Below are 18,774 nucleotides of genomic sequence, written 5' to 3'. Positions count from 1 at the left end.
AGGCTCCGGACGCGCAGGCTTAGCGGCCATGGCTCACGGGCCCAGCCGCTCCGCGGCATGTGGGATCTTCGCGGACTCGGGGCACGAACCCGTGTCCCGTACATTGGCAGGTGAACTCTCAACCACTGCGCCACCAGGGAAGCCCTGGACTTGCTAAGTTTTGTGAGCCAGTTCCTCAAAAGCAATCTCTCTCTCTCTCTCTCTCTCTCTCTCTCTCTCTCTCTCTATATATATATATATATATATATATATATATATAATGAATAAATAAACAGTGTTTAAAAATATAAAAACCTTTCTTAGTGCACAGACCATAGGAGGACAGGCCGTGGTCTGGCTTTGGACATGGGCCTTAGTTAGCTGCAATAAATACACAGAGATGCTCAGCAGACTGTTTACAGTGTGAGAAAAGAGGGTGCAGGTTCTATGGCAGAAATAGCCATTGATTAGGCTCAAGAACTTCCCGCCACGAGCCCCCGAAGTTTAGCACCACAGCACAGACTCACGTTTCTGCCTCTAGCCCCCCGCCCGCCCCTGCTTTCAAAACACTCCAGTTCAGCTGTCCGCTGGCATCACAACTGGAGCTCTCGTGGACGTCTCAGGCTCCAGCGTCTAAACGGACTCAAGTCCCACCCCCTGCCCCCGCTGTGTCCTCCCCTGCTTCAGTCCATCCACGGTGCCCCGTCCACTCACATCCCAGGAGTCACCTAGACTCTCCTTTTCGCCTCACTCATTGGTAAGCTTGCGCCTTCTCTCCAAACCCACTGCACACCCTCCAAAATGCATCTCCCTCTGCTCTATCCCCCAGATTTTTGGCTTCAGTGGCAGAGATGAGTAGTTGCAGTAGAGACCACATGGCCCTCAAGGCCTAAAATAGTTACTGTTTTAGAACAGAATCCAGACTTTGTTAGTCCCCTCCTGTGGCCGTCAATGGTAACGCAGGACACCAGAATAAAAACTCTTTTTCAGAGTCTGCTTTTTCCCCTAAGAATCTCCAACGAATGCACAACTTCCTCTCGGTCTAAATGAGCAAAGGTAGCAGTAACCACACCTTACTCCATTTACTCTGTGGGGCTGTCCCCGCGCGGACGCAAATCCACGCTGTCTGGCTCCAGGCATGGGTCCCTCTCAACACGCGCACAGCCCCACCCTTTGCACCCCAGCTGTGCACAGGCTACGGTCGGACAGACTGGGGTTGTTTTGGACGTCCATAGGCGGTCTGCTACTGATCATAACGGGCTAAGGGACACGCCAGCACACGGTCACCTTGGTTCCACACTGCCTTCGCGTTCCCAAGACAGTTCCCGGCGGCCGGGCTGATGGCACGTTTTTGTCTGCTGTTCCTAGGGGGTGTGTGACAGGATCTCTGTTCCTCAAGGTTTTGGTTTTCTACAATTTTCACCAAAATATCTCCTGAATTTTAGGTCCCCATGCCCTCGGCATGAAGTGTTCGACGGCTAGTGTGCTGAACAAGCAGATCTAAAATTGAAATGGATTGAAATGTTTAATGGTTATGCATTTTGGACTCTTTGTAGGGAACCACAGCCGTTCGATTCTCCTTTTGTGAGACCACATAAGGCAGTCAGATGCAGGGATTTAGGAATAAAACCCCCATCCTAAGGGATGCATAAAAAGGCTCATAAAGGACCAATTTCCATTAAAAAATAATCTCTATGTAGTCTCCTGATTCTCAGACTACTTTTGATATATTTTAACAAATATGTGCTCTAAGTTAGAATTTATAGTTTTATTTCCTTCATGATTTTGAACTGATCATTAGAAGATAAGGGAAAAAATAATGTGTCTTTTGGGGGTTAGTTTATGAGATGTGTCTACCACAAACAGGTGAGTTATGCATGTTATTAGATTTTGCATACTTTCTTCATATCTCTTTGTGCCATTGTATCCACCCCCCTTTAACCCACATTTATTCCACCTGGTCTGGTATATGCTGTTCAGTTGTTTTTGTTAATAAGTACTTCATTTTGCCAAAAGAACAGTACAGAACTTCCAAGTCATTTAAAGGTCTAGAAATAACTTACTTGCTTTAGCGGAAACTTAGCTCTAATGAGAATTTGATAAATTCCAGCTTGTTGTACACTAGACCCCATAATTCTTCCTTTTTTTTTTTTTTTTTTTGGCCTCGCTGCACGGCATGCAGGATCTTAATTCCCTGACCAGGGATCGAACCCATGCCCCCTGCAGTGGAAATGCGGAGTCCTAATCACTGGACTGCCAGAGAGGTCCCGAGACCCCATAATTCTTGTGCTTTGATGTAAATCTGCGTACAGATTGTAAAGAGTGCAGGCAGATGATAGACCCGCAAAGCCGGCTCTTATCACGCTAGAGAACTAATCACAGATGCATCTTGGGCCTCAGGGATGCAGGCTGGGATGCAGGCCGGAACGCTGTCCCACTGGCTGGGGAGGGGGCAGGCGTTCAGGAGAAGCCGGGCGTTTAGGAGAGGCCGGCTACTCCAGAGCCATCCAACTGCCCCCAGGACTACTAGTTCCATTCTAAATTTAGAGTAGAACTTCATTGTTTCGATATATTAGTGAGGTCTTTTTTAAAAAGAAACAAATGCTGAAGTCCAAATAAAAGAGCAGATGGGTAACAGGAAATTTAATATAAAAATTAATTATATTTAAATAACATGGAGATAACATTAAAATTACTCACAGATCCTACAGACTCTCCTCTGCAAAGGTCAACCAGCTGTCCTTTCCAGAAAACACTGTTAGCCTTTTCTTCATATTTCCTAATATGGTTTTCTTGTTGCCAACATCTATAATAAACCCTAGTGGATAGAACACCAAGTAGCCAGATGTGAATTTTGCTGAGAGCAGACTACTTTGGATGTAATTCTTCCTGCCACTAAAATTTATTTATTTATTTACTTGGATTTATTTGGTCTAAAAAGAGAAAGATTTTGGCAAAATATGAATGCATAAACTTATTTAGTAATATTTTCATAGATATTAAGTCATAGGTATAGGCATTTCATATCAAAGAACTTTTTTCAGCACCCTGTTTGAATGGTAAAAGTTTCAGAATCTGTACCAGATATAAATATATCAAAATATGTGTTTAAAATCAGATTATCCATGTTCAGGGGCCTAAAATAATGATGGATAAATATTAGAGGAATAATGATAACAGCTACCACTTAACTGAATACTCTCGTGAACCCTCTACTGTACATTTCTTGTTATAAAGTAAGTGTAATTATCCCCCCGTTGTACATATTTGGAATCTGAGGCTCACAGAACCAGCAAGCAAAGTCAAAATTCGAACCCAGTTCTCTTTCATTCCAGTGCTCATGCTTTTTACATCACAAAACCGCAATCTGAAGCAGGAAGAGTTGCAGGGATTATAATGTACTTCTTTTCCTACTAACATTTTTTTTTTTTTTTTTTTTTTTTGCGGTACGCGGGCCTCTCACTGTTGTGGCCTCTCCCGTTGCGGAGCACAGGCTCCGGACACGCAGGCTCAGCGGCTATGGCTCACGGGCCCAGCCGCTCCGCGGCATGTGGGATCCTCCCAGACCGGGGCATGAACCCGTGTCCCCTGCATCGGCAGGTGGACTCTCAACCACTGCGCCACCAGGGAAGCCCCCACTAACATTTTTAAACTCACAAAACATGTATTGCATTTTATATTCATACACGGCAAAATTTTTAATGTTTGTTTTCTAAATTGCATTGGAAACAAATGATACTATAGAAAGATAAAAAATGTGATTCAAAGATAAAAGAAAAAGAAACTTAATTCAAGAAAAATGGTAATAGGTCAGCTCCTGAGCAACAACTAAAAATGTTAGATGGATAACTGAAATCCCATTTCTAAAGACATCAAAGAGCTGTGGAGGCAAAAAGGCTGAATTAACTAAAGTGTCTGAGGGAGAGCTCCTCCCCAGGGAGCAGTCTGTCACCAGTGTGTCTCTTTCCCTGAGGGCATATATGGACTCAGGGCATGGGCTGAGGCTAGAGTCTCAGATGGGAGAGCACGTCTCCCTTCAATAACAAGGTCTCCCTCAGACACACGGCTGCCCTCCTCGTGACCTTTATCAGACTGTGGAAGCCACCTGGGGAAGGTGGGGGCAGAAAGAAGCCTCTGAAGGTGAGACCGAGTCTCCTAGTCTTTCAAGACTGAGGAGATAGAAACCCGTTAGGCTCTAAATCCGGAAGCGCAGGAGAAAACACCTGAGGAACGGGAAGCAACCGAGATTACATAAGTCTTACTAAAATTGCAACCCGTCCCAACACATTTCAATACCTGTTAGGACTGAAGTCATCAGCTACTCATTCTCACAGAGCAAATCCCTCCAAGGGAGATTCCTTGTTGGTGGAAGATGTAATCCAAGCCTACACGGTTTCTTTATATATGATGTCTACATACAACAAAAATTACTAGATACGTGAAGAGACAGAAAAATGTGATCAATGATTAAAAAACAAACAGTAGGTATAGGCTCATAAAAACCTCAACACTGGATTTAGTAGGCAAGAATTAGATGGAAAAACTGATGAAAACATGGAGAATTTCATCAGAAAACTGAAATGTATTAACAAGCATCAAACGGACATACTACATTTAGAATAAAACAGTTTTTGAAATTAATTGAGCACTAGATGGTTTAACAGAAGACTGGGCACAGCAGAAGACAGGTCACGTGAACTAAAACACACGTTAAAAGAAAGTATTCAAGTTGAAGGAGAGACAAAAAATGGACAAAACTTAGGATTGTATAAAAGACATACACATGATTTGAGTCTCAGAGCAGGGAGAAAACTGCTAAGAAGCAATATCTGAAGAGATATTGAGTGAAAAATTTCCAAAGCTGATGAAAGAGATCAGTTCACAGATACAAGGAGCCCAATGAATCCAAAGCAGGACAAATATAAAACCACACCTAGGCACATTGTGTTCAAACAGTGGCAAGCCAAAAACAAAGAGAAAAATTTTAAATGAGCCAGAGAAAGAAGACATGTCACCTTCACAGACGCATGACTTTTCAGCAGAGACTACAGAAGTCGAAAGGTAATGGAATGAGAGTGTAAAAGCAAGACACAGATTGGGATTTGCAACACACACACAGATAGATAAACAGAGACACACACACACATTTTTGACAATAACTTATATCCAGCATATATTAAAAACTCTTACAAATCAATAAGAAAAACACAGACCATACAACAGAAAAATAGGTCAAAAACTTGTAGAGGCAGTTTACAAGAGAAGATATACAAATGGCTGAAAAAAGATGCTAAGCATCATTAGTAATCAGGGAAATACAAATCAAAACCACAATGCTAAACCTCTATGGACACCAGAATGACTACAATTAAATCAGTGGACAACACTAAGTGCTGGTGAGGATGTGAAGCAATATATGTTGCTGGTAGGGGTGTAAGTTGGTTTGGCATGTAGAAAACGCCAGTATCTAATAAAGCTAAACATATACTGGATCTATTACCCAGCAATTTCATTCCTGAGCATCCAATGGAAATCAGGGCTTAATGTTTATCAAAAGACATGAATAAGAATGTTCACATTAGCATTATTCACAGTGGAAACAACTCAGATGTCCTTTAGGAGTGGAATGGAGGGACTTCCCTGGTGGCGTAGTGGTTAAGGATCCACGTGCCAAGGCAGAGGACACGGATTTGAGACCCGGTCCGGGAAGATCCCACATGCCGCGGAGCAACTAAGCCTGTGAGTCACAACTACCGAGCCTGTGAGCCACAAATACTGTAAGCCCGCGTGCCTAGAGCCCGTGCTTTGCAACGAGAGAAGCCCGCGCACCGCAACGAAGAGCAGCCCCACCTCTCCGCAACTAGAGAAAGCCCGCGCACAGCAATGAAGACCCAACGTAGCTAAAAATAAATTTAAAAGAAAGAGTGGAATGGATACGTGAACTGGGGTGTATTCACACAAAGGAATGCTGCATTGAAAAATAACAATATATGTAACAACAGTGAATGAATCTCAAAAACACAATGCTGAGCTAAAGAACCAGCTGCAAAGAATATGTAGTGTCTAATTCTAGAAGGGGTTCAACACCAGGCACAAGTAATATGTGGTTTGGGAACTTACAACAGTGGATACCTGTGAGTATTGGCTGGGAGGAAGCAAGAGGGGATCTTATGGATACAGGTTGAGAATATCCTGTATCTTGATCTAGAGCGGTGGTGAGCCCCCAGGGCACATTTGGCAATGCCTAGAGGCATTTTTGGTTGTCATTTCCAGGGAGGGGATGCTACTGGCATCCAGAGGTAGAGGACAGGGATGCTGTTAAACATCCTGCAACGCATAGTTCAGCCTCCCACTGGGAGGTAGTCAACCCAAAATGTCCATAGTGCTGAGGTTGAGAAATCCTGATCCAGATAATGGTAACATGAGGGTAACTGAGAACGTGTACACTTTACTATAAATTATAACAAAACGAAGTTAAAAAAATCAGGACTCTCACAAAAATAGCTATAGTTCCTCACTGAAATTTAGAAAACATACATGAAACTTCGTTCCCATTTTATAAATAGTCTAATTTATTAAAGAGTCCTAACCACCTGAACTTGCCAGGAATTGCATTAAGCCTGGAAGAACTAGACTCTTTGTGTGCAGTCCCTATTAAATGGAAAACAGTATCTACACACTTCTATATAGCAGGAGATGCACAAATTAGAATCTGGGTTATCACAGAAATGGGTATTTGTAGAAACACAATAAGGGTATATGGTAAAGTCCATACATCTGGGTTTCTCTTGCATCCACTACAATACAAATAGAGAAAAACATACATGTACTTTAAAAAACAATAGTCTCATAACCTTGATTCCAAGGATAATAACTTCTTGCCATTATTTATCAACAAGACTTTTACATAAATTTAGGAATCTACTGGCCCCTTAAATCTTATATTATCACCGCACCCTGAGACATAAAAGTCACTTAGAAGTGTTGGGTAGGGCATGGGTTGCACAATTCTTTCCAGTGTCTTGCATAAATGGAACAGCTCTACAAGCCTGTGTGGATCTAGCCAAACAGCCCCAGAAGGGCTGGAAGTGCTGGGTGTGTTGCAGCCTTAGAACGACGGGCACCACAAACTCGTGTTCTAGCTCTGGAGCAAACACCGTCCAGTTAACATCAGAGGTGACAGGGGCACAAACAGAGACAAACCAGAGAAAAAGATGTTTCCCTCCACTTCACCGTTGGGCTGAGGTGCACGTGGTCAACCCAGGACCTCAGGAAGTCCAACTGCTGGGTGACTTTGCATGAGATGCTGTTGTCTACAATCCAAACACTGATATGTACTGGAGAAGGATTTTACAATGTAAAGTAAAATTAATTAATAACTAGAAATCGAGCATTCCCGAACCATCAAGGTCAACTGGCTGTAATAATCATTGAAATAACTCGAGTGAAATATCACTGCTGGGCAACAGAGCATACTACTCATTCTTCACAGATGACTCCCCATGCAAATAGCTGGAATCTAATCAGCTGGATTCTATGAATTCATAATCACGGAATATCACCTTGGGCACTCAGTCATATCAGGCTTCGCGGTGAAGAGCTGCTGCGGAAGCCCATTCAGTCGTACTGGGAACGGACTCACCCCCCGTGCAGCGCTGTCTAAACTCTTGAACTGGCTGCTCAAGGTAACATTCAGGGACCATCTCAGAAGTGTCGGGTAGTCAGTGACTCACTTGTACTAAATGCTAGGCTCTGACTCGGCATGAACCCTGTTAGTTGCTGCTGACACTATAGGTATTTGAATAGAAGCTCACACTGTGAGTCACCTGGTGGCCGTACAGAAAACCAATTGGCAATATTCCCAGTTGAACAGTGATTCACGTTATAATCATAAGGGGACCTGACTTGATACGTGTGATTTCAAAACTCAGTTCTGCTGGACTGGCTTGGGAGCCTGCTAGAAAGTCACTCCCTGCTTAATGCCCTGGATTTCTGTCTAAGAACATGTGTCCAGAGAGGCAAAATCAAGGGTAAGACATTGCGCTCATGACTGGAGAGGACCATGGTTTCCTTCTTCAAGGACGCAGGCACAGTTCCTAGAAGTGCCTTCCCTGGCAGACACAGCATTCCTGTAAATAACTTTGCAAGGCCAGACACTCACGTGAAAGGCTCTGCCTTGTAATTTCTAAACCGCTTATGTGAAGTCTGGACCTTTAAGCCACCAGCTGCGTCTGTTCGTGAAAGGTGAATGTCATTAGACGGACACATGCAGAAATGAAAAAACAGCAGAACTTTCAGAACTGGTGTTCAAGTGTCTGGAATGAAACCAGTCACCTGGCAATTGCATTAAAATAAGAAAGCTTTTTTTTCCTTTTTCACGCATGCTTGTCTACAAAATCTGGAATAATAAAATCTCCTGGTATGTAATCTTGAAAGACTTTCCTAAAAAGCTCTCTTACAGGAAAGACCTTCAAAGCCATCAGGAAGGAGATTTTTAAACATTTAAGAAAAGCTCAAAACTGATTTCTAATGTAAAACCACTGCAAGGGATTAACAGAATATGCAGCCAAATGTGGGACCTTAAATTCTAACGCTGGCTCGACCTCTTGCTTGATCTGGGACCTTCCCATAACTCAAGCAAGTCATGTGGTCATATCTTCTGATGTGAGGGACCATGATAAAGTGGTCGGCCAGCAGTAGCCACATTACTGCCCGGCCCTTCTTATGTCGCTGATAACACATGCTTGTATATTTTTTCCTTATATCATACCTTCCGGTTTCCTATTTGTTAAAGGTTCATAAATCTGCAGTAAACAGGAAATCACCTGTGTGGTGTGTAAGAGGCCTGGGCAGAGCCAGAAGACATAATTGTAATCCCATTTCGGCCTCTATTTAGCTGCAGATATCTGACCTTTAACCTCTCTGAATGTTCCCTCACCTGTAAAGTGAAGGAGGTAAATAAGTAACCTGACTTTTATCATTCTATATTTTTGATATCAAGGGCATTTTGGCTAAAATGTTTACAATGATCTTAGAGAAACCAGCATGTCTAGCTCCTAAGTTTCCACACTCTCTTAAGTAAAACTGACTCAGGGCAATATTTTAATGCAGACATCGGATTTTCTGTATATACCATGACCTAACACGTAGTTTTAATGCATATCTGTTTTACAAAGTGAAATATTTTGAAGGTTAGAGATAATTTTCTTAAAATGCTATTTGAATCATTGCATATAAATACCTCATAATTATTTGAAATAAAAGGGCCCAGGTGATATAGAAATGTATTGTTTTTAAATTTAGATACTGACATAGAAAATATTTTCTATTTTTCTAATTTTGACGGACATCTATTTCATCACGTATACTCTTTATAACAAACAAAATATGCATTTTGTTCCTGATCTTTTAACGTTTTGAAGTCTACTTAGCCAACTTAGTACCAATACAATAACAATAGTAATAGTAACTTTTGTTTGGTGTCAGAGCTCTGCTGTATTAATTTACTGAATGCTGGCAGCCAACCTGTGAGGCAGGTATTTTTCTTATCCCCATTTTACAGATGATAAAACTACGGCACAGAGAGGTTAAGCAACTTGCCCGAGGTCACACCGCTAGGCTGAGATTTGAATCTAGACAGTTACTGAGTCCAGGGCTCTTACCCATTAGGCAATATTGCCCCTCATATGCGATACTGATACTGATACAAAAGACGCCACTTAAGGAACAAGAGATAAACCGGAAGAAGCCCAGGAGAAAATCAGGTTGTGAGCAAAAATCTAAGAGTTTACAGATAGAGTCTTTCCATGACACATCTACTTTGCCAAGTCGGGGGAGGAATTCACACCTTTCGTGAACTCGGACCCCTGTTTGGTCAATTCCACAATCTGGAACCATCAGAAGTGAAAGAAGCCAAGCCACGCAGGGGCCCTGAGACCTGCGCTCCAGAGGAGGGGGGGCTGACCCAGGACAGTAACGAAACGGTGCAGAAGCTTCCCGCCTCCGGGGCCACCGCGAGCTCCCGCGGGTGAGTGACTGCTGCTGCCCGCCCGCGCTGCGGGCACCGGCTGCGGTCGCCGCAACCCGCGCCCTCCGGCCGATCGGCTGGGCGGGGGCGGACAAAGAGCGCTCGGCCTCGACCGGATTCTCCCGAGAAAGGGATGTGGGAGCGAGTTCCCTCGGAGCGCCCGCCCCCTCCCGGCCAGAAACTCGGCCTCGGCGCTCACTCCTCCACCCGGCCCGCCTCGTGGGGCGCGGGGGGCTGAGCTGCTGGCGGGGCCGCGTCCCCCGCCCCGCCCCACGCCCGCGCCCTTAGCCGCCGCCGGGCTCGCTCCGCGCCGCGGCCGCCCGCCCGGGCTCTCCTCGGACGCTGGCGACGCCCGGGGGCTCGCAAGCCGTTCGGGTCCCCGCGCGCTGCCCTCCCCAGACCTTTCCCCCGCCGCCCCCCTCCCCCGCTGCCCATCCCTTCCCGCCCGCTCCCCCCGCCGCGGGAGCGCCCCGGGCGCACCAGCCAAGCCGGCCGGAAGCCCGCCTCCTCCGCGACCCCCTCCCCCGCCCACCCCCGGGGGAGGGGAATCGCCGCGCCCGCCGACCCCCCGAAGCCCAGTCCCTGCCGCGCGCCGCCGTCCCGGAGGTCCCCGCAGCTCGGGCGCCAGACTCGTTCCAACTTCCGAGCGCACCCCCGAGAGCGCGGAAGACTCAATCGCCGGGTTCCTGCAAGAAAAATACCCGCGGCGCCCGCCACCCACCCCGCCCCCCTCGGCTCGGGCAGAGCGTGGGGACGGTTCTGCCCATTCGGTTTTCCGAGCTTCAGTGGCGACACCGAGTCAGGCCCCCGGGGTCCGCGGCAGGCGCCCGCTTCCCGCCCGGCTCCTCGGGTCCCCGCCGTAGTGGCGCGTCTCCGCTGCGATTCCGGGAGCATCTCCGCTTCCTTCCCACCTGCACTCAGACCGCCCGCCTCCGGCGCCCGGGGTTTCCCAGGTCTGCTTCGGGTGTCAGTAGACCACCCACTCGCTGATGCCGGGCCACAGAGGTCGAACCGTGCGGACGCCCCGGCGGAGCCCCCTGAGACACGGTCACGCCCCAAGCCCCGCACACCCTGCATGCTGACCCGCTCCCGCCACCGTGGTCCAGCCAAGCGTGTGCGCCCCGCCCGGCTCCGGTCACCTCCCGGCTCGAGGCCACAGGGCGAGTCCAGGAGGGAGAAGGGGGCGTTAAGGAAGTGGGTACTCACGCTTCCACCGTCTGCCCTGCGAGCCCGAGGGGGAGCTGCGGCCCGCGCGCCTCCGTCGGCCGTGCGCATGCGTCCCGCGAGTGCCTTATTTTTATGATAATTCTAGGTGCTGCCCTCGCTACGCCCGCGATCGCTCTCCCCGGCTTTCCTCTTCCTCTGGCTCTCCGTCTTTCCTGTCGCCTTCATCTCCCCCCGCCACCTCCCTCGCCTCTGCCTCTCCCCGCCCCTCGCTCCCCCCTCCCCGGCCGGGCCACCCAGGGCTCGTTTCCCTCCCGCGGCGGCGCGCTTCTCTGCGGCGGGGCGGGGGGCGGGGGTCCCCATCCATCCTGGGACCGTGGTTCCCTTTTTCAGTCCCGGGTTAGGAAGTACCGAGAGTGTGGGCCCCGCAGAGCCCCCTCGGCTCTCCCTATGCTTGGGCGCGCGGGGGCCGAGCGGGACCCCGGCGTGCGAGAGAGCGCGCTGGAATCTTGTGAATGGAGCGGGCGGGGGGAGGCACCCGTGTGTGCGCGCGGGGTGCGCGGCGCGCCGGGGTGCTCGTACCCGGAGGGTCCGGCCGTGGACTCTCCGCCTCTGGAGGCCGGTCCCCACCATCTCCCTTTCCCCGGGGTGCTTCTCCAGCTCTACCCCCGCCCCACCCGGCTGCAGCCTCCGCCTCCGGAGGTGCCAAACTGGAAAGGGGTTCCTCGCCCCCTCCCCGCCTGCCGGAGCCGAAGGTCCCACCTGGCTGGGTGGCGGGGGGCGGGGGGTAACTCCCGAGTCCGGGGAAGGGGGGGACCCGGAGGGTGGCGGGAACCCCGCCGCCGCCGCCGACCAGCTCTGCGGGCACGGAGCCCTGGAGCCCCCGGTGTGGCCTCGGGAGACGCGGTCGGACCTCCGGGTCGTGCGCCCGAGCTCGGCGGGGTAAACTGAAGCTGGAAGCCGACCTGACACTAAAATAACATCACGTCATTTCCTCCCTGGCCTCCCGAGCGCGCCGTAGCCGGGGGCTGGGGAGTGGGAGCGCGAGGAGGGGGCGGAGGCTCGTCCGGGGGAGGCTTGGAGGAGGGGCAGGAGAGCGACGCGTGAGTTAGGGAAGCGGCTTCGGGGGGGACTGGGGCTTCCCCCCTCTTCCGTAGGCTCTGGGAGGAAGTGGCCCGAGAAGAGGGTCTCCTGGGGGAAGGGGTGTCCGGCGGCCGCCGGCACCTTTTCCGTGAGCGTTCTCGGCCGGGTCTCGACCTTCCCACCCGCCCCCCTCCCCTTCTCCCCTTGCTGGCGGGGTCCCCTGCTCGCTCCACGTGGAGTGGGTCAGTCGGGGTTAGGGAGGAACCCGGGAAACTGGCGTCCCGCTGAGGCCGCGGATTGGGCGGCGGAGAGCACAGTACTCACGGGCCTGGGCGGGCTCTGCCCGGCGCCGGCGTCCTCTTCCCGGGGCAGGCGTTCCCCTGGGAGTCGGCCGGGCAGGGCCAGAGCTGCCCTGAGCAGGAGCGAGAGGCGGCCCGGCCGCTCCTCCTGGCCCGGCGCGAGCCCAGCGGCTGGCAGGGCGGGGAGCAGAAGAGAGAAGTCCGGGCGCCGCCGGGGAGCCCCAGGAAGGGGTCGCTGGAGAAGGTGAGCGAAGAAGCGCGCGAGGCCGGAGAGCGTGCCAGAGAGGAGGCCGATCAGCTTCGGGGCAGCGGGCGAGCCTGGGAGCTGTGCAGGGCCGGCGGCGGGCAGGGCGAGAGGAGGGGGAGGAGAGAAACAAAATCACACACCGTCACTGTCGGGTCCCGCTACAGACTGAAGAAAAGGTGCAGAGTGCCAGTTACTGCGGCGTTTCGAGGCATTGCTTTCGGGGTGCAGGAGAGGGTCGGTGAGAGCAAAAGGAAAGGCCTCTGCTTAGCAGGGGAGATCCCCTTCTCTCCTTCCCCCCCTCTCTTCCCTCCTTCCCCTCCCTCCCATTCTCTCCCCACCCCTTTCAAACTCCTTGCTACTCAGAGTGTGGTCCCTGGGCCAGCAGCTTGGATAATAGCCAGGAGCTTGTTGGGAATGCAGAACCTCAGACCCTATCCTGACCTACCGCATGAGAATCGGAATGTTCACATTCCAGGGAATTCGTAGGCACCTTCACGGTGAGGTGCCGCGTACAGGAGCGTCCGTGTTCACCTCTCTTGGTTCTTTCGACTTCGGATGAAGATCTCCCAGTTCACTCTTGCAGCTCTGGCTCTGGCTCCTCTTTCCCCCTGTCCTTTCCCACCTTCCAAAGTGCCCAGAGCTCTACCAGAAGTTGGTGGTATGAGGTTACTAGGTCCTTGTGATAGGTGTCCAGGGGAGGCTTGGATACAGGCAGAAGACCGAGGGGTCCTCAGGCTGGCGGAAAAGGGACTGGCCATGTGACTTTGGTTGTGCTGGGTGCTGGGTGCAGGGGTCAGGGGAGACCAGGACTTAAGAGCACAGTCTGCAGGCCCTCTTTCCACACTCGCTGTGGCCATCTTACTTCCCCGAACACAGGCCTTTCCACCCTCCACTTGTTGCTTGGGAGAGCTAAGCGGCCTAGATTAAGATAAGGGTATTATTTTCTTGGAAGGCATAGGGAAACATTAATTTAGAAGTCAGAGGCCCAGGGGTCTAGACCCATCCTTGAAATGAACTCCATGGCAAACCTTGGGAGATTCTTTATTCTTTGAGTTGGTCTGATTCATTTACGAAGTAAAGGATTGAACTCAGTGGCTTATTAATTAATTAATTAATTAATTTATGGCTGCGTTGGGCCTTCGTTGCTGCGCCCGGGCTTTCCCTAGTTGTGGCGAGCGGAGGCTACTCTTTGTTGCGGAGCGTGGGCTTCTCATTGCGGTGGCTTCTCTTGTTGTGGAGCACGGGCTCTAGGTGGCGGGGCTTCAGTACTTGTGGCGCGCAGGCTCCGTAGTTGTGGCTTGCGGGCTCTAGAGTACAGGCTCAGTAGTTGTGGCTCACGGGCTCTAGAGTGCAGGCTCAGTAGTTGTGGCTCGCGGGCTCTAGATCGCAGGCTCGGTAGTTGTGGCGCACGGGCTTAGTTGCTCCGCGGCATGTGGGATCTTCCCAGACCAGGGCTCGAATTCGTGTCCCTTGCACTGGCAGGCAGATTCTTCACCCCTGCGCCACCAGGGAAGTCCCTCAGTGGCTTTTTAAGGTCACCCGCCTCGTTCAGGCTCTCGTTTTGGAGCTCTCAGGGCTTCTTGGTCCACTAATACTTAGTGAAGTTACAAACCGGAACCTAACTCAGCCAATCCAAACAGCCCCCTCAAGCAAAGCAAAAAGGCAATTTAATCTGTTGGTGAAGAGCGAGAGAAGTGGTTGCCAAGAAAAATGAAGGTGGAGGCGGGAAGCCGCGAAGGCGAGGGACCGCGCGGCGAGGCGCGGGTCCCCTGGGCGCGGCTGCCGCTCTCCAGGGTCCTGACTGCGGGAACGGCCTCGGGGGCTTGGCGCGGTCCCCCCCCCACCGCCCCCCGCTCTGCCGTGGCCGGGCCCGGCCTGCTTTCTTCCGCCGGTGGATGTCTTGTGGGAAGCGGGTGTCGGAGGGAACGAGGAAACCTAGCAACCCATTCTCATGCATGAGGCCCTTCCTGGGCCGCCGCCGGCCGCGTCGGCTGATTCGTCGCTCCCTCGTTTGTATGCGCCCGGCGAGAGTGGAGCTCGCTTTGCATTTCCGAGTAGTTCACACTCTTTCTCTTCCCCTCATTACCTTTTCCTAGAGAACGGGGTCGTTCTCCCAGTATTTTCTTTCTCCGCGTGCACACGGGCCTCTCCCCTCCCCCACTCTCTGGACAGGCGCCGCCTTTATTTCAGGGGTTGGAGCTGGGAGCCCGGGAGGCTCCTGGATAAGCGCCAGAAGCTCGCTCGAGAGGGAAATGAGCGATTTGGAAAACGTTCGGAGCGGGACTCGGCGCCCAGTGTCCCCCTCCTAGGGAGGGCCGCAGACGGCGCGCCCCTGGCCGGGGTGGGTGGGAAGCGGGGCTCGGCCGCGGCGGCGCCCCTGGACGCGGGCGGGCCGCTGCTGACCCCGTGCGCACCTGCGGGGAGCGTGGGCTGTCGGCCGCGTCCGCTCCAGCGCGGTGCCCGTGGCCGCAGGCACCCCAGCAGACGCGGCCCCGGCTCGGAAGGACCGTATGCTAAGGATACCCAGAGAGAAGCGCCGCGGTCCCCGGTGGCCCGGAGCTTGACGGCTCCGCCCGCTGCCTTTCCGACCGGCTTTAGGCACGCGCTGGAGCGAGGCGGAGAGCGCACGCCCGGCTGCCGGGCCGGAAGGGCACGCCCCCGACCTTGCGTGGGTCCCGGCATTTGCGTCTCCAGCTCAGGTTTCCGAATGGTTTTCCCAGAACGTGTGAACCTGTAGCCAGACTCTCCCCCTCCCGCCCCAGCCCTGCTTCCCGAGCCGCTGGACGCCCCTTGCTGGGCACGCTTCATTAGGCATTCCGCTGCGCTGCTGCGCTCCGAGACAGAGACGCTTGGGAGGGAAGCAGGAGAAATGTTTCGGCAGAAGGGAAGTCCCAGACTCAGCCCAGAAACGCCAAGGCCGGCTCCTGTGCGTCTCCGGAGAACTTCACCTTCTCCTCTTCCCTGGCGTGGTCTTTTCCCTCCGGATGAGCAGCCGGCTGCCCAGTTCTGTCTCCTGTCTTTGCGAGGGACGGAGGCTTCTCTGACTGGCGGGGCTGTCGGGTGCTGAAACGCGTCCACTTCCTTCGGTCGTTCTAGCAAGGTCAGAGCACGGAATGTCAATGTAGCCACAAAATTCGATCTGAGAACCGTTATCTGAGGAGAGGACTTCAGCCGCCGGCGGTACTGATCACTCCAAAAAGCCCTGTCTTCCTTTCAGGCCAGATTCTAGATGACGGTCTGAAGGTTTCAAAAACGTAGTCGCCAAAGGGAATCATCTTGGCATCCGTATTCCTGAAAGCACTGCTCCTTAGGGATCCGGAAGACTTAGGGAGTACCTTATTCTGATCGCGTATCCACTCGCCTCATTGATCATGTTGGTTATTGAACCATGCAGAGGAGAAAATCACCACACCCCTAATCAATACCAACAAAGTCTCACCCCTTTAAAAGGCAAATTGAAAAATTTTCATTCACCCCTAAATAGTACCCTTTCATAAAGGAAACCTCCGTGGCAGAATTAACCCACTTTATTACCAAAACATTCTGAGAACTTAGAATTAAAATCACAGTCAGAATGGAAATTGAAATTAGATTTAATTTTATGAGATGACCTATTTTTTCCTGAACTTTATTTTAAAAAATTCTCTTTTGCTGTGGTTTAGCCCTACTATGCATTTTAATTTTCTATTGTTTGGAGAAGTCATTTTTCCACTTGGATCTAAGAATCTAATTCAGAGTGATTGAAAACTATAGAGGCAAATCTTTGCTTGTGCTGACTGTAAATCATGCAGATTGGAGAAGCAACAATAAATAAGACAAACAGACCATGGATACTAGAGTCACAGGTTAATATTAATTTGAGGCCAACTGAACAATTAATCAAACGTTTCTGTTAAGGTTCACTTAGAATTTTAATGTTGCTAGTGAAAGTACAGCTGTTAAAAAGAGTACCTCTGAAAAAAAAAAAGAGGGAACCTCTGCAGCTCTTAATTACTTCTGACTTCATTCTCTTAATAACCTTCTAAGGCTTATGGGGAGGTGTCATAGGAGATGTGGAATGATGGAACAAAGGTAACGAGGAAGGTGGGCCATGAACAGAAGTGGAGTGCACCAGAAATGAGGGCCACTTGGGTGACGTGTGTGTGCGCGGGGAAGGGAAACACTCCCAGGCGCTATCTCCTCTGTTTTCGCTGAGATGACGGGGACTTCTGCCACCCTGCCGGTATTCCAAACCAAGTGAGCAGCTTAGGACAGGAGGTGGGTCTCTATTTGAATGTATCCATGTATTTATTTGAATTCTATCCCAAACTGAACTCTGATTTTCCCCTCCAAACTTTCTCCTCCTGCAATCTTCACCGTCTCAGTAAATGGCGACTTGATTATTTTAATTCAGGTCAAAAACATTGGAGTATCCCTGACTCCTTTCTTTCCTTCATACTCTTCAGTCAAATCCAACTGCTTCTCATATTGTCTTTTTTTAAATCTACTTAAAAAATAAATTTATTTATTTCTCTTTGGCTGTGGTGGGTCTTCGTTGCTGCGCGCGGGCTTCCTCTAGTTGCGGCGAGCGGGGTCTACTCTTGGTTGCGGTGCATGGGCTTCTCATTGCGGTGGCTTCTCTTGTTGCGGAGCACAGGCTCTAGGCACACGGGCTTCAGTAGTTGTGGCACGCGGGCTCAGTAGTTGTGGTTTGCGGGCTCTAGAGCGCAGGCTCAGCAGTTGTGGCACACGGGCTTAGTTGCTCTGCGGCATGTGGGATCTTCCCGGACCAGGGCTCGAACCCCTGTCCCCTGCACTGGCAGGTGGATTCTTAACCACTATGCCACCAGGGAAGTCCTGCTTCTCATATTCTCTTAACACAGCTATCACTCTGTTATAGGCTGAATTGGGTCTCCCTCAAATTTGTATGTTGAATTCCTAACCCCCAGGACCTGAGAATATCACCTTATTTGGAAATAGGGTTGCTGCAGATGTAATTAGTTAAGATGAGGTCTTGCTGGAGTAGCATGAGTCCCTAATCCAGTATGACTGGTGTCCTTATAAAAAGGGAAAGTTTGGACACAGACAGGTACCTAGGAAGAACGTCATGTGAAAGTGAAGGCAGAGATCAGGTGATGCATCTACAGGCAAAGGAATGCTAAAGATTGCCAGCAAACCACCAGGATCAAGGAAGAGGCACGGAACAGAGTTTCCCTTAGAAGAAATTCGGCCACAAGACTGAAACGTAGAAACCGTCCCTGAGTTTCCAGCCTGCTTGGACTGCCCTGTGGATTTCAGACCAAGACTGAAGCATTAACTCATACCTGAATTTCCAACCCTTAGCTGAATTTCCAATCCGTAGGGCTGGCTTGCCCTGCAGGTTTCAGACTTGCCAGTCTCCACAATCGCGTGAATTCAATTCTTTAGAATCCCTCTCTCTCTCTCCTTCATTTATCTATCTATCTATCTATCTATCTATCTATCTATCTATCTATCTCTCTATCACATGTATATCCTATTGGTTCTGATTCTCTGGAGAACCTTGACAAATACACCCTGCTACAGGTCTTATCATCTTTCACCTGGACTATTGGAATAGCCCCTAGTGGTATTTTTACTTCCCTTTTGCCTCATTTTCCCTCATAGTCTAGTCTCAATACTGAAACCAGATATATCCTTTACAATGTAGGTAAGTTTATGTCACCGTGTAACCCTAACCCTAACCCGAACTCCAAACTTTCTATTGGCCGCTTTTTTCAGAGTAAAATCCAAAGTCCTTGCACTCCCTCTCAAGACATGAATGTTCCCACCCTACCTCTGGGATATCCTCTTCCTATACACCTGTCCCTGTAATACTGGTTTCCCATAGAACCTATTACCATCTGACATACTACATGTTCACTTGTTTATTAGTACCATGTAAGTAGTTAACTTTTTCCCTTTTGTTCTTGGCAATATGCATAGTGCCTAGAATAGTCCTTGGCCCTTAACGAAGT

General features: G+C 50.5%; 2 protein-coding genes across 10 annotated transcripts in view; one reads left to right on the top strand and one right to left on the bottom strand.

Annotated features, from left to right (window-relative positions):
• The window catches only part of RGS20 (regulator of G protein signaling 20), a 47,668-nt gene extending 35,033 nt beyond the window's left edge, over positions 1–12,635 (bottom strand). For 2 of the 6 annotated variants that reach the window (XM_060116518.1, XM_060116512.1), the window contains exon 1: positions 11,213–11,402. In XM_060116518.1, the coding sequence (XP_059972501.1) occupies positions 11,213–11,281 (69 nt within the window). In that variant the 5' untranslated portion in view covers positions 11,282–11,402. Of the gene's footprint in view, positions 1–2,679; positions 2,695–10,917; positions 10,937–11,212; positions 11,403–12,577 lie in introns of those variants that run through there. The other 4 variants (XM_060116515.1, XM_060116514.1, XM_060116517.1 and 1 more) reach the window with 4 other exon arrangements.
• ATP6V1H (ATPase H+ transporting V1 subunit H) overlaps positions 12,510–18,774 on the top strand; it is an 82,496-nt gene continuing 76,231 nt past the window's right edge. For all 4 annotated transcript variants that reach the window (XM_060116507.1, XM_060116509.1, XM_060116508.1 and 1 more), the window contains exon 1: positions 12,510–12,796. The gene's annotated coding sequence lies outside the window, so the exon portion shown is untranslated. The remainder of the gene's footprint in view (positions 12,797–18,774) is intronic.

Source organism: Mesoplodon densirostris, chromosome 13, assembly GCF_025265405.1.
Source record: "Mesoplodon densirostris isolate mMesDen1 chromosome 13, mMesDen1 primary haplotype, whole genome shotgun sequence".
NCBI classification, from domain to species: Eukaryota; Metazoa; Chordata; class Mammalia; order Artiodactyla; family Ziphiidae; genus Mesoplodon; species Mesoplodon densirostris.
The sequence above is the reverse complement of the archived record's forward strand: the minus strand, read 5'-3'. Positions and strand labels throughout refer to the sequence as shown.